Here is a 15,104-nt window from a genome sequence, read left to right on the forward strand (position 1 = left end):
CTTTCATCATTAAATGTGGTAAGACCCTGAAGTCTAAGTTCCTTTTACATGTAAAGGTTATTTTTAGGGAAAATAATGACACTTAAAAAATGTTCCAAAAAAGCACCTTAGATTTGGCTATCTTGGAAAAGCATTAGACAGTGCTGTTCTCCTTCAGGGATGAAGACTTGCTTTCAAAATCCTACAGCACTGTTGAAACTCAGACTTGCTCTTAAACAAAAGGCTTGTCTTGAAACATGCTACACGTGACGTTATTGCATGTCAAGTACGAATAGTCATCCATAATTGCGGAAAGGCTTGTAAAGCAGTGTGACCTGGAATTGGTCAAGTTAATTTGAGGTTTAAAGCAAAGCAAGAACGCTGAAGCAAACCCTTTGTAAAGTATACTTAAAAAGTGTTGACATGTTATCTAACATTTTGAAGCATGTCGGTTGGCATGATTAGGTAACTGTGTCTTGTCCCTTTAGCTTGCACTTGGTTGAAACTAGTGGAACCAATTGAAAAACAGCTTTGTAATTTTTTTCTGGCATAGCATCAGTGATGTTGGTCTTGCCAGAGATCTTCTCTTTGAGTTGAGGACAAATTGAAGGAAGCTCTGAAACCAACACATAGCATCTCAGAATGTTCTGTCAATATTTTTGTATTGCCGCCCCATCTACTGCAATATACATACAACAAGAGCTCTGATTCTGTTTGCTACTACTTATGTCCAGTGATTGCTAGAAGACCAGAAGCAAAAATTAACAGAATGTCAGAGATGACATGCCTCACCATATAAAAAACAATGTCATAATTTAAACTTATTTGTCAAGTTTTTCAACAGTAACCTCAGGAATATTTGTTTCTTTGAACAGGATTTTCCTTTTCTTCAATTTGTATAGTTTAGATTTATTTCCATTTTCATAAAATTTTCATTAATTTATGCATGAAAAATAAGCAAGAAATAAATATTTGAATATACACACATGAACACACGTATCTATATAGGTATACACATGTATACATATGATTCCTATGTAAAAAATTATTTTTCAGTGTAATAAAGCATGGAGTACACACAAGTTAGCTTATATCTGTCTATGTGCGTTTGGACTACAGAGATAGATGCGTTCGTAGATTTGGCTGATTCTAAAAAGGGACCTTAACCTATGAAAGGTTACAAATCACTGTTTTTTGAAGATTATTTTCTAGTAGGAGAGAGAAGCCATGATCTAAATAATACAATAGAAGGTGTTGGAAGTGTTTAGGGTCAAGGGAGAGAATATAAAGTGCTGTAGGTGTTCACGGGAGCATGGAATGACTTCCAGCCGGCATTCACCCTATTTGTCCATTGTTCTGCGGTCAACACAGAACTGTGGGTATGGAAGGTAACATCAAACTGGGCACATGCTATCCTTCCCTCTTTGCTGCTCAACATTTGCGAAGTGCAGGAAAGATGGGTGAGCTGTTGAAGAATTTTGGATTTGGAGCCCAGAGTTCATGTAACATTTATCACCTATCTGGCCAGTTTTCAGCAGGAGGGAGGCAGGGTCACCGTGCAGAATGGATGAACTACATCTCTGGAAGATGTGAAGATTATGGATGAGTGAATGAGTGAGTGACTATGAATGGACAAATCAGTTATGTGATGCATGATTTCTGATCTGACAGGATACACAGTCTCAACAAGCCATTATACTCATTAACTAGTTGACTACCATGCTAGTGTGGTTGCATACCATGAGAGTGAGTTAATGTAAGTTCTAGAAGATTCACAGTACAACACCCATAGGTATCAAACTTTGATCTACTAATAATTGAATATTTTACTATAATAAATGTCTTTAACCTGCTCAAGTTTTTTTTTTGGTGAAGATTAGGAATAATATATATTCATAAAATTTGTTTCTGAAGTATCGAAATTGGAGATGACTTTTTGTAGATGCAAGAGAGGGTGGTGTAGTAAGCAATCCTTATGGTTAAAATTGCTGTAGGGTTTTTCTCTTTGAGAAAGAAAATGCTTGTTAGGTACATGTTATCTGAAAGAAATGCTGCCAAATCATTCTCACACCTAAACTTTCTCCACATAAAGAAATGTAACTCTCAGGATTTGCCAAGATGATATTCAAGGTTGTCGGTATACATTAAAAATAATAAATACATATCAATATTTCACGATATCTGCAGTCTTAGTAGCAGTTTTGTAAAGTATATGACAAGCCACATGGTTTCTTCCTTCTTTTAGAGCAACCAGGCACAACTATTTAGAGCATTTTTGGTTTTGAGTCCAAGGTCTAGCATTTTTTAGCTCAGCTGACATTAAGAATAGATAGTACAGTTGTCAATATGCACTAAATTTGGGGGCTATTTAAAGATTGCCATGAGAACGTGTTGTGAATATATTAAGCTTTAGCCCTTAAATGCAAATGTCTATTAGCGGGGAAAATTCTAAAGGGTATCTATTTTTTCTTTGGCTTAAAACATTCCTGTGAATAGTAGAATATTCTTATTGTAGCAGATGACATTTTGATTTGTAGTTGTCTTGCTTCAGTAGCTTCCTTTGTATTTATTTTAGCTTTGTGATTTCAGAAGTGGGGAGAACTTTAATATGTCCCCTCTCTCCATGACGATACATGGTGATGCTGAGAAGTCAGATTGTGATTGTATTAATTACCTTCATTATTTATAAAGCCAATGTCCTACTTTAACATTGATTAAAAATAAGCAATGTAATTTTAAAAAATCTTCCTGAATGACATTTCTTTTTATCTTCAAACCTTATACAGTGTATGCATGTGTGTACATATAAATGAATATTATATGAGTATTAACGTATCTTTTCTCTTAAGTCAAATTCTTTGTCTGTTGTTTTCTAGTTTCTAATTTCTACGAATTTGTGGGTGAGAGTAAAATCGGTATGTTGCAAAATGTGTTCTCTTTTCATCTTGTTAAGCCAGACACAGATTATAATATTTCTAATTTGAATGTTTATTTCAAATATGATTATTTCACCTCCCTGATTAAACTTGCAGTTAACCTTTCAAGGGTTTTATTCTGCGACTGATACCCATAGCCAGACGTACAAGATTGACCCCCATACATCTGCAGTCTCATTTCATACCACGCTGAGCTTTGCCACATGTATTTCATCTCTTTAGTCTTCTTTCTGTTTGTGCAAGCCGAGAGCAAAAACATACCATGAGCGCCTAAGCCACAAGGCCTTTGCATATTCTATTTCCTATGCCCAGAGGTGATTGTTAAAATATTTAACCAGCAGTAGGGCATGCATACTGATCAATCCAAAGTGACATGGGCTGGAGCAGGATTCTGGAGGCCCTCTGCTGAGCCTTTTGGTTGGCTCCAGGGAGGTGTGGTGGGGTCCTGGGACAGCATGGAGATAAGTGGTAGTTGATGGGGGAGTAGTGTCCAGACATTAGCTACTCACAAGCCTATCTGCCACCTCATAAATCCATACCAAGTACTTGTCTACACTAGGAAAATTTCTTCCTTCCCTCACTCTGCAGCACATACACACACCTCATTATGTCATCTCTTCTTTTCTTCCTCTGTACCCCAGTTCCTCAGAGAAGTTTTCCCTAACCTTCCTGATGAGGACTGTTCTCATTTAGGCTTTCATAGAAACGTCTACCCCTCCACTATACCTTTCATGTGGGCAATTTATAAATACCCCATACTCATTTAAACAAGGTGTCACTCTCAATAGTTGATAAACTCCATGAGTACGGGGATTATCAGTCTCCTGACAATCCCATCACCACCTCTACCTCCCTCTAGAATTGTAATCCCAGCACTGAAGAGGTACTCTATAAATTTTTATTGAATGAATGAGTTTTCAAAAATAATTTAGAGCTTCTTGGAACACATTTATATGTTTTAAATATAACCAATGTACGTGTTATCTTGGGAATGGATTGTTGGGAAGGTAACGTTTTTTGAAAACAGTCACCTTCTTTATGCCCTCTCATACACTTTCCTGAAACAATTTTCAAATGGTGGCCAGATCCCATGCTGTGACTTATCCTTTGGTTCCAGTAGAAATGCTTTTCACTCACTTGATGTCCAGTGCAAAGATTTAATCTCCTGAGTGACTCATTCATTGTTCTTAAAGCTCAGCAAGAAACGTTGCTTGAAAGCCTCCTGTGAAAGGGTATTTGGAACATTGGAGCAACCAGTGATGCGTAAACTGTTGTTCTACCTTCAGAGATTTATCAATCAATCTAGTAATTTACTCCTTATCTTATTTATAAGAGTTTATAGTATTCTCTTTTCCCATTACAATATTAGGACGCAGACCATGTATTTTTTTCCAAATGACATAGGGCAGAGCTTCATATATTTATTTGAATAGTTTTTGATATTAAAGATGAGGATGATAATGGCAAGGTTACTGCACAATTGTTTGCTAGTTTCCCTTTCCTTTCCTGAAATTCCCAACTACCTATTCTTTTTAAGTCTGTTACTCTGTTATTGCCGAATTCTTTCTAAGTTAGATTTCGTGTGTATACTGGATAGCTATAACTTCTTTGAAGAAGGAAGTACCAGTTCAATCAATGTACTCCTCAAGCCTTTGCAGTGGTCGAGTCTTACCCATTGTCCCTAGACTTCAGTACGTGTTACTATCATTTCCTAGCTTCTCATGAGTCTTAGACATATATATGTATCAGATTAATGTATCTCATGTTTCACATGCCTTTTATGACTAGTTAGCATTGTATTTTATTTGATAATTTAAAAAATATTAATGGTTTTCCATTCTTATCTATATGTGTATGCATGTTTGTGTGTGTTTCATCTTTCTCCTGATTTTTGGACCACGGTTTCCTCAAATGCATGATTAGAAGAAAAACTATGGCTGTCGGTTATAAATTAAATGTAATATAGAATGATTTCAGTTATCATTTAAATTAGTAATTGAAAATAATTGTGGGCACAGGATATGTCATTGATTGAGCAGAAGAAGGAAGGAAGGAAGGCAAGATACCTGAGACCCTTTGGTCTAAGCAGGGAAAATCAGCCACTGGAAAGGCTTGAGCAGTTTAATGATTGATTGAGGTGGAATGTGTGTCTCTCCCTCGTATATTTAAATTATTCAATAATTTTGGCCATCAATCACCTGGGACATGATGCTGTTAAAAATAACTTCAAAAAGCCTGTTTTCTGTGCACAGTGTAGCAGACACTACGTGTGCCCTACTCATCCTCTTGCCTTCATCACTTCAGTGCACTCACCACTTTTAATAGCTAGCATATGCATTTCTTTCCTTTTTTTTTTTTTCTTTTTCAACCTCTGGAGTTACTTACTGCCCTAGTAGGAGGTTGCAAGTACTGGGCAATTATTACTATTATGGGAATTGGTGTAAATACTCCAGCTGCCTTGCCCCTTTGCAAGAATAACTCAGGGATGACTCTTGGATGACTCTTAGGCATGAGTTCTATAGGAACTGTACTTCAAGTCACCCATGGTGTTAGAAGGCTTTATATTTCACCCTTTCTAGGTTGCCTTCCTTTTCCTATCCTGCTTCCCCATCCTGTTTTTGTCCTTCACTTCCCAAGTAAATTACTTGCAGTTGAATTCATTTTGTTTTATTTGTGTTGTGGAACCCAAACTGAGACATGCCGTTTGCAGCAGTGGGGATACTGAGTGAAGGTTAAAGGTCAATGGTACTATTGTAAGTTGTTAACCTGCAATTCTTAGAACAGTAGTTCTCAATTGTATTTTCACTTGTTTCAGATTCCAGTGGACCTGGAGAGAGTGATGCCTAGGCATTCTAGCCGCAGTTCCATCTCTTACATCCTACCCAAGAATATATATTAGATTGCAGGCACCTGAGAACGTTATTATAGGAATGCTGACTTAACATATTATTTTAAGTACATATTTTTCAAGTTGTCATATTTTTATTATTTGAATTCTTATTATTTGGGATGTACATAATATGTGATTGCATATGCCACATGTCAGGAACCCATTGTTGGGAACCACTGTCTACAGGAGGCTGAGTTCTCTCTTTGGGTCAGTGACAACTAAAACAGCTCAATCAGTAGCAGCTGCTGAGTCAGAGAGTTGTACCCGTTCCTTACTAAAGTAGCAAACTTTAAAATCATTAATTCCCTGTGTGGTACCAACTGAATTTTAGGAGTCCAGAGATTTAGGTCTGTGTATTGTGCATACTTGATCATTAACCATGCAGCTTAACTAGTTTTAAGTGGCCACTCAAAATGACACAAGACTTTCACATAATTATTTCCTCTCAACCAACATATTCAAGTTTATGAAAATTAAAGCAAAAAAGAAAATGGTTTCATTTGCGAGGTTCTCAGACTGAACATTTTCTACCATTAGCATTTTAAAATCTGTTTTACACAGCATATATAATTAGGAGCTTTCTGCAGTTTTCTAAAAAAATAGGTCTAAGATGGACATTGATAATGCTATCTATAATTTGCATGCTTTATTAGGAATTCAGAAACTGCAAAAATTAGTGCTTCAAGATACCTGCTTATTTGAGTCTGTTAGTTTTGCCAGAATGCTATCGTTAGAGAAAATGGAAAAAGTTAGAATTTTAGGTTAATGTTTTCTTTCTTGAAATTATCTAGCAAAAGTTTTAATAATTAATATATTAAAATTTAATATTTTAGTATTGGTAAACATTTCAACGTCTATAAGAGCGTTTCCATCTACCTATGAGTTACATGTTTTTTAAGTATCTACCTTTCAAGCATCCTCTATTTTATATCAAAACAGATTTGTTTTATCTGAGGGTTTTCAGTGTCTACAAATGATAAACAGTTTTTACGAAAAGAAGAAAATCTCTTTTTTAAAGCAGCTTTTTTTTTTTTTTAACGAACTTCTTTGTACATATATTTTACAGATTAAAGGATTTACCTGAAGACAAAGCATTCTATTCATCAGAGACTGGACAAGAGTTACTCTTGCATTTGGCAATTAAAGATGATGTTTCCATGGAAACAGTTGATCCTGCTTTCATTCATTGGCTGCTTAGGAGGTAAAAAAAATCCTGTATTTTCTAAGTTGAGGTTAGAAGTATACTCGAGTCATATGCTTATATAATTTTTAGATGTTGAAATAAAACTCCACCAATAGCAAAGAAAAACAAATATTTTTTCCCCCAGAAGGAAAATTTAAATTCTCTAATCTGATAATTGGGTTCTTATTCCTTCCCTTATTTTTGTAAGCCATTTTTATTTCCATAGCAAATATAATGACATCTGATATTATAGATCTACTGTAATATTATGCTTTGGTATTATGAATATAAGATCAAATTTGAGCATGTTAATTTGTGACTTTTTTTTTCCCAAAGGAACTTAAGGAGGTGAGATCTCACATATAAAGGAGCATATAAATTTAAAAAATGCTGGTATTTTCATGTTTTACTTTTAGCAAATAACTTATCTAAAGGACCAAAACTGAATATAGATACAATTTTCTTTTTTAATTTTGGAAAATTTGAAATTTAGAATAAAGTAGAAGGAAAAAATGAAAAAAATTATCATCTTTGACACATACAAAAGCAACTATTACAAATCATTTGTTGTATTTTCTTTTGTTAATTTTATTTTATTTTCTGGAGAAATAAGTAAGTGAAGAGTTTTTTTTAAAAAGTGTATATATAACTAACTTTTTGTTTATTTTATTTTGTTTTCCCCCTTTTTATGATATTCTCAAGCACCAAAAAAGCTGAAACAGTAATACAATGAATGAATACATCTGTAGGTATCATTGAGATGTAGCTATTGTACCATTTTACTGTATTTCTTCTGTAAATATGTGTATGAATGTGTGCTTTTTCCTTTTTTTAAATCTGTCTACTTATTTTGGCTAACCCATATGAAAGTAAGTTATAAAAATCATCACTCCTAAAATTCAATACTCATCTCCTTAGAAGACCACTTTTCTACATAAACATAATTTCTTCATGATACCCGAGGAACCTAAGAAAAAAGTAGCTTGAGACTTTTCTAAAAGAAGAAAATGAGTGCGGAATGAGGGCAAACACGTGTAATTTAAAGACATGAATAGATTGGAGTAGACTTTTGGGCTCTTATGTCAAAGTTCAAACATGCTTCAAATATTTACATGATAATATATAGCAAAAATCCATAATCAATAATAGTTACAGATTAAAATCTTTAACTTTTAAAAGAAAGATGTGTTTTATAGTTTTTACAGGTTTTTACTGTGATGCCTCAATTTTGTTCCTAAAACATTTTCATTGACTGCTACTCATCAAGTACTGAGGACAAAAATAATAGTTGTTTAAAAATTTCTGACTTTCAAATGGGCTTTGGAAAAAGTTCAATATAGTAAAATATTTTATTCTTGGAGTCTTTTCTTCATTTATAAAGTTTCAAATATAATCTCTGTTTTAGGAAAAAGAGCAAAAGTGACAGAAAATATACTGCAGCAGTATTACTGTTTATGATATTAAATTTTGTAAAAGCAATGTTGAAATTTTCCAAATAGTTGAGGAGACATTCACAGAAAGACATACTCAGAAAGAGGAAGACATACTTAGAAAGTAGAAAGGCAGCAAAATAAAATGAGATCAGCTTTTAAAAGGTTTCACATTTTTAGTTGTAATTTTAAGTTATGTGCAATTTGTATTGTGTTTCAGCATTTTTGAGATATGTTTTACATATTTATGAACAAATATATAGAAAAAGCAGTGTCCACTTTAGTAAGATGTGAAGACATCATAAAGAATTTAAAGGTCAACTTATTCTCTAGATATGGTGGTAAAACGTTTTATAAGGATTTGTAAGGGAGAATTGGATTAATTTTCATGTGACAAATTATATGTAATTGTATATATTTGCACATGTATGTACATATGTTTCCATGTGTGTGTAATTATACATGTAAATATATGTAATGTATGGACCCCTGAGCTTTATATTTGCCTCTTTAGGGAATTAGAAAGGCAATGGAGGCCTATGTCCATATAAATATACACTTAAGCCTATTATAATTGAGACTACGGATCATACTATATGAGATAATTTAGATTACCTTCATGAAATCATTTTTAAAAAATTATCAATACTATAATGAAGGATAAAATACATGGTCACCAACAGGAACATTGGCTTACTTTAGTATTGTAGATTTAGTCATGGACAACACATGCCCACAAAATTCATATATTCGGGCTGCTTGTTTTCACAGTGATAGTTGCAATGTATGCAAACACAGCCCAAGACTGCTGACACACATCTTCAAATGCTTTCAATCATAGCATTCATCCGTTCTATGTCACGCAAATGTGAATGAATTTCTGTACTAGTCTTCCCTTAATAGGGATTAAGGAATGCTTTGAAAGCAAAATAAACTTTTCAAGTTCTTCCTGAAATGATTGAGGAGTATTTTTCATTTGGTGGTTTTAATAACACCACTCTTATAATCACTGAGAAAATGATCAGGAATGCCTCTGGACTGCAGTTAATCTCAAAGCAGATTTGGAACTTTGTGAGTTTGTGGCGTTGGATGTGGCACTTCGAGTAAGCAATTGTCATAAACTCAAATGGCTGTCATTTCTTCTGTAGTATTTGCACACAGTGTAATATGATTTGATAGCATTGATACTGGTGGAATGGAGATGTCACTGATCCCTGCATGTAAATCTTGACATCCTCCATGTTTTTACAGATAAACTTATTTCACATCATCCCCTCTGTTGCAGCAGACTAAATCTTGAATTGCTTGTCATTTATACCATTTAAATCTTGACAGTTTATCAGAGTGTGCATGTGAGAATCACTAAAAGATGCAAACATTGTTGGTGTATTTTGTTCTTATAACCTTGATCATTGATAACTCCACATATTGGATATTTTGTAAGCTTCGTGGTGACTAACAAGGCATTGGGGAACTTAAAAAATATATTGCAAGTGCTGTTAGAGTTCAACAAACATTTAAGGCTCAATACAACCCACAATTTTATTTAGTTCTTAAAACAGCGGTCTCAAAAGTACCTGTTGATTAGTTAACTGACTCCTGCAAATAAAGTGCTCACTCAAATGAATTTAATTGACTGTTGCCTAAGTGTTAAGCTGTCTTAAAGTACTCACCACATAAAAGTGTTTTTAAATACCCCTGAGTAGGAAGTCTGTTGAAAGCAAAAGAACGGAAGTTGGTATGTTCACAAGGGATGGGTATCATTGCAGGAGATCAAGATAGGGAGGTGTTTGCCTAGTGACAGCAACTGAGGAGAAGGTTTAAGGATGAAGTATGGAGAATTAAATGAAAGGGGCAGGCTGGAACCCACGGTGAAGTGGGAGGGCTTACAAAAGATTGAAGAGAGATGTGGAAGGATCTCTAGTGCAGCAGGATATCATGGAAATTGAGGAAGCAGTTCAGGAAAAGGGAGAGTGGAAGAAGAGGATATCTGAGGAAAAGCCACTGAGGCTTGTGAGTAGGAAGCCTTGGATTACTGGAATGTAGGGCTTTAAGAGGGGAAGAAGATACATTGAGGTCCATAATACTTTGATAAAACTGAATTATACTTACTTACATGTACATATGTATATAGTTGACCCTAGCACAATATGGGTGTTAGTGTTACTGAACGGACGGTTCAGTAAATGAACCATCTGCTTTCCTGGTGCAGTAAAGCCAAACATCCACATCAAGTCTTTGCAGTGGGAGAAAGGAGAGTGTTTATTTGCAGGCAGCCAAGCGAGGAGAATTGGGCAGCTCACACTAAAGACCTGACCTCCTCAGTGGCTTATAAGCAAGAGTTTTTAAAGGTAGTGATAAATTTCAGAAAAGCAGAAGTTAAAGGCCGGATTGTAAGTCAGCACATGCGGGTTATACATTGGTTTGGTCTAAAAAGGTGGGTATCTTGAAGCAAGAGGAGAGGGAGGTTACAGGTCTCTCTCCTAGATGGATTCTGGCTCTCTGATTTGAGTTTGGTTAAGAAAGTGAAGCTTTGTCTGAAAACTTGGAGTCAGCAGAAAGGACTGTTAAGGTCTGGCCTATGGGCGTGACTTCCTCTGGGGCCTTCAGGAAGAAATTTAGAACCAGAAACTGTGGTCAGGGTTCAGTCCTCATTTCCCCCTTATCTGAGGTCTATAGGCCAGAGGTTCCATTTGGTAAAGGTCCCTCTTACTGAACAACAGTTCAGGGACATATATTAAGATGTTGTCTTTGGTTTCTAGAGGAGCCAGATATCTTGTGACTCCAACTTCCTTGGATATTGTTTTAAGCTATTACTATGTTCTTACTTACCAAGTTGCTCATTTACTTATCAGGGCTAGCTCAGCACCTGGAATTTCCCTTGAAAAAACTCAAGATTTTTCTTTACTTCTATGCTTGGGAAAGCCTGGCAGAACCCTAAGAAGGATCTCTGCCCCATCTCAATAGGTGTGTTGACTGTCCCCCCAAGTATGAAAATCTACATATAACTTTTAACTCCCCCAAAACTTAACTGTTATACTTAGAGCCTACTGTTGACCAGAAGTCTTACCAATAAAATAGTCAATTAACACATATTTGGTATGTTACATGTATTATATTCTGTATTCTTACAGTAAAGTAAGCTAGAAAGAAGACAATGTTATTAAGAAAATTATAAAGAAGAGAAAAAGTAGTTACTATTCATTGTGGAAGTGTATCATCCTAAAGGTCTTCATCCTCATCGTCTTCACATTGAGTAGACTGGGGAGGAAGAAGAAGGGGGGATTGCTCTTGCTGTCTCAAGGGTGGCAGAGGCAAAAGAAAATCCATGCAAATGTGGACTTGTGCAATTCAAAGCTGTGTAGTTCAGAAGTCAACTGTATTTACATGCATATCTCTGTACATTCCAGGCCTGCCCATGTTGTAGATGACAGAGTGGGGTCTAGAGCATTTCAGGTACTTGTTCAAAGTCACGTAGCTTGTTATTGACTCAGTAGGGCTTTTTCTAGATGGCCTGAATTTTCATCTAGGGGGTTTTCAGCTGCACTAAGCCTCTCATCAGTATGGTGTGTTGTACATTCTTCTATAGAAAAGAACCAAGTGGTTTCTCCTTGGTGGTGGGTAAGGGAGACTGTTGATACTTATCAGCAGTTGGTAGACAGATGTGCTTGTGCACAAAGACCTGGGTGTGCACTGAGAGGAGTTGAGGAGAGTTGTATTTTGAAAGTATCTCCGAAGATTTTCAATTAATAAGTGTTCTCAAGGTGAAAAGCCTTAAGTGAATGGTCAAATGCTGAACTTCCCAGGAAGGTTGGGTTGCTGAAAGGAAAATGAATTCTTCCAGATAGAGCTGCTTCTAAGTAAAAAAAAACTTGAGGGTTCATTGAGATCAACTGGCTAGGAATTTCCTTGACATGCCAACTGGCTTAGTGAATCAGAATTTCATTCACAGTGTAGATATTTGATATGTTCAAGCCCTGGCTGCTATGTTCACTTACCTTCTTTTTCCCTCTTGAAGACTGTACACTGCTCTTTTGGAATGAATAGTGAACACATACTAATGGTTTCTTGCATCAAATAATTCTTGCTGATTTATTTCACCCACTACTGAGTGTTTGGGAGATTGGGTCCTTAAACAGGACGTGCTTTTCCTTTATAGTATATGTATGCCATCTTGCCAGTAATGATATGAGTTCGATGGTGTGAAAATGGTCACCAGTGTGGAAAGAGGCCTTTTCCTCATGATTATCAGTTGCGAGTCATTGTCTTGAAGCTTGCATACAAGTAATGACCACTATCACTTGACCATCTTCAGAGGTGGGCCCTGTGTGAGGTATTTTACGTATGTTTTTCTGTAATTCTCATTTCAACTGTGCAGTGTCTATCTCCCACATACTTTCTATGTTCTGTTTCCTCTGAGTTTTGAAACTTTTCTTTTTGCTTGATATAACATTCAGACTCTATGGAGAGAAAAATCCTGTGGGGTATCCCTTGAGGGTCCCTTCCTCTATTAACTAGAACACTTTTCCAGTGTTCATTCTTTTCAGACTTCCCACATACCCAACTCCCTCCCCACATCCAGAAATTCAAAGCTTGAACATAAGAAAATATTCATTTCTAAGGACCATTTCTGCATTCTGTATTACTTTCGAGGCAAAATTCTAACTCGAAAAATGGTTGCATATTTTAATTTGAGAACTGGCAGAGCTCCCTGCTCTTGTTTTGTTAGTGAGGCCTAAGTTGCTGTGTGTCTTCTCTTTCCCACAGATAGGTATGTAAATACAATTTATTTTCACTTCTCTGCATTTTGCTTCCTTTGAATATCAACCAATACTAAGTTTGAGACAATGCATAGTGACAGAACTCTGTGGTTACAAATCTAACACTGGATACTATTTTAAATAGAGATATTTTAAATTTAAAATTATTTTGCAAGAATGATACACAGTAGAGAAAAATCAAGTTACACATGCATCCTTACATATATAAGTATCTAGTTGTGTAATTGGATGAAACTATGAGAGAAGATAGAGTTATTTTATCTTTTGTGGTATTATTGTTATCATTTTAAAGCGTCACGTTAATGAACAACTTTTAGAACTTATTTGCCAACTGTGGTAAGAAAAAGTATAGCCCAGATCCCTTCCTAAGGTGGCTGATTGTGTAATGGTTGTCAGTTTTTTCATTTGGCCTAGGACCAACTAATAATGGCTACAAAAACATCATATTAATTTCTTTGAAGAGTGTACAGTGAAATGGCAAATGACTTCTAGAAATGGAGAGATTGTTAGAATTTATTTCTCTGTCAGTAGATAAACATACAAATGAAGATTATTCAACATCCTTTTTATTGATTCCTTTGTCTGTCAAATTGTTGACAATTATTGGAGGGTATTATCACTGCCATTGCGTTACAGATTTGGTTATCCAGTTTTGTATCATTGTGATCCCACTATGCACATGTGATTTCATGTTAGACGGTTAAGGCTGAAATATTGGTGAATATGATATCTTTCCTCAATGTTCTATTAGTTTTGAAAAAATAACACTTTATTAAATATTAAACACTGATTTTTGGTTATCCTACATTGTTGATATTTATCACTTGAAAAGAAGGAAAACAATAAACCTGATGTTGACCAAAAAAAAAAAAAAAGTCAAAAAAATTCTGTACCCCTAGCTGGCCATTAGACTTCCCAATGTGTTTCCAACTTCTGCCTGGCAACTAAGGAAGTAAGCTCTTATCTTGACATTTGCCTTATTACTTTCTCTTTATACCATCTGGGTTTACTTTATTTATAGGACTAGGGGTGACAAAAGTAATATTCCTACCTGTCACTTTAACAGGAGGCAATTTATTCCTCTTAACTACAAGGACAGTTCAAAACAAACTTTTTGCACAGGCTGACCTGGGCCTCAGCTAATGGTGAGTGCCCTTGTGAAACTATTTCTTTTTAGGAAGCTACTCTTTTTTTTTTTTTTTTTTTTTTTTCTGGGCTGCTTGCACAGTCATTGAAGATCCAGCCCTTATTTGTGGAACCCCCTGAGGGCTAGTTATGGGGGTGTGAAATAGCGTGTTAACACATGAAACCATATTTTCTGAACTTTGTGACTGTTTGGTTTCTTTACCTGGACAGCTTTCTAGTATCTGCTGACCTGAGAGAGTGGAATATGTAGGCTGCCACTTTATAAATGGCTCTGGTTAGTTACTCATTGTTTATTCTAAGCATGTGTACATTATTTGCTCCTCCAGTCTTATAAGCAGGGAGGTTGTGGTGAAAGCTGCTATTGGCTGAACTTAACGCATCAGGCAACTCTGGGATCAGTTGCTGCCATGGTGACATTGATTGGTGTCACTTGTGGACATGGAAGCACTGATACGATTAAAGTTTTAGTCCAAAAGCACGTGAATCTTGGGAATAGTCTTTTCTTTTTTTACTTTGTTCACGGCAACATCATGCATTCTGTCTTGTTCTGAAAACTTTTTGACTTAAAGGGCAGTCTGAGTATGTCACCCAGTAAGTAAAGGGAGATGGTAACATTTGTGTGTTTTTACGTTAGCCTTAAGCTTTTGAAGCAGAGTTCCTAGATTTTGTCTCCGAATAAGTTTTTCATTATTAAATTTTTTAGTGGATATTAAAATACCTTGCATGACTTCTTCACTCTATGGCAAAATAGAACTTTTC

General features: G+C 35.6%; 1 protein-coding gene across 2 annotated transcripts in view; it reads left to right on the plus strand.

Annotated features, from left to right (window-relative positions):
* The window catches only part of CNTN3 (contactin 3), a 361,804-nt gene that overhangs the window by 83,273 nt on the left and 263,427 nt on the right, over nt 1-15,104 (plus strand). Inside the window, exon 2 of one of the 2 annotated variants that reach the window (XM_063630736.1) lies at nt 6,872-7,006. In XM_063630736.1, coding sequence (XP_063486806.1) covers nt 6,952-7,006 — 55 coding nt within the window. In that variant the 5' untranslated portion in view covers nt 6,872-6,951. Of the gene's footprint in view, nt 1-6,868; nt 7,007-15,104 lie in introns of those variants that run through there. The other variant, XM_055259312.2, reaches the window with a different exon arrangement.

Source organism: Symphalangus syndactylus, chromosome 21 (genome assembly GCF_028878055.3).
Source record: "Symphalangus syndactylus isolate Jambi chromosome 21, NHGRI_mSymSyn1-v2.1_pri, whole genome shotgun sequence".
Classification (NCBI taxonomy): domain Eukaryota; kingdom Metazoa; phylum Chordata; class Mammalia; order Primates; family Hylobatidae; genus Symphalangus; species Symphalangus syndactylus.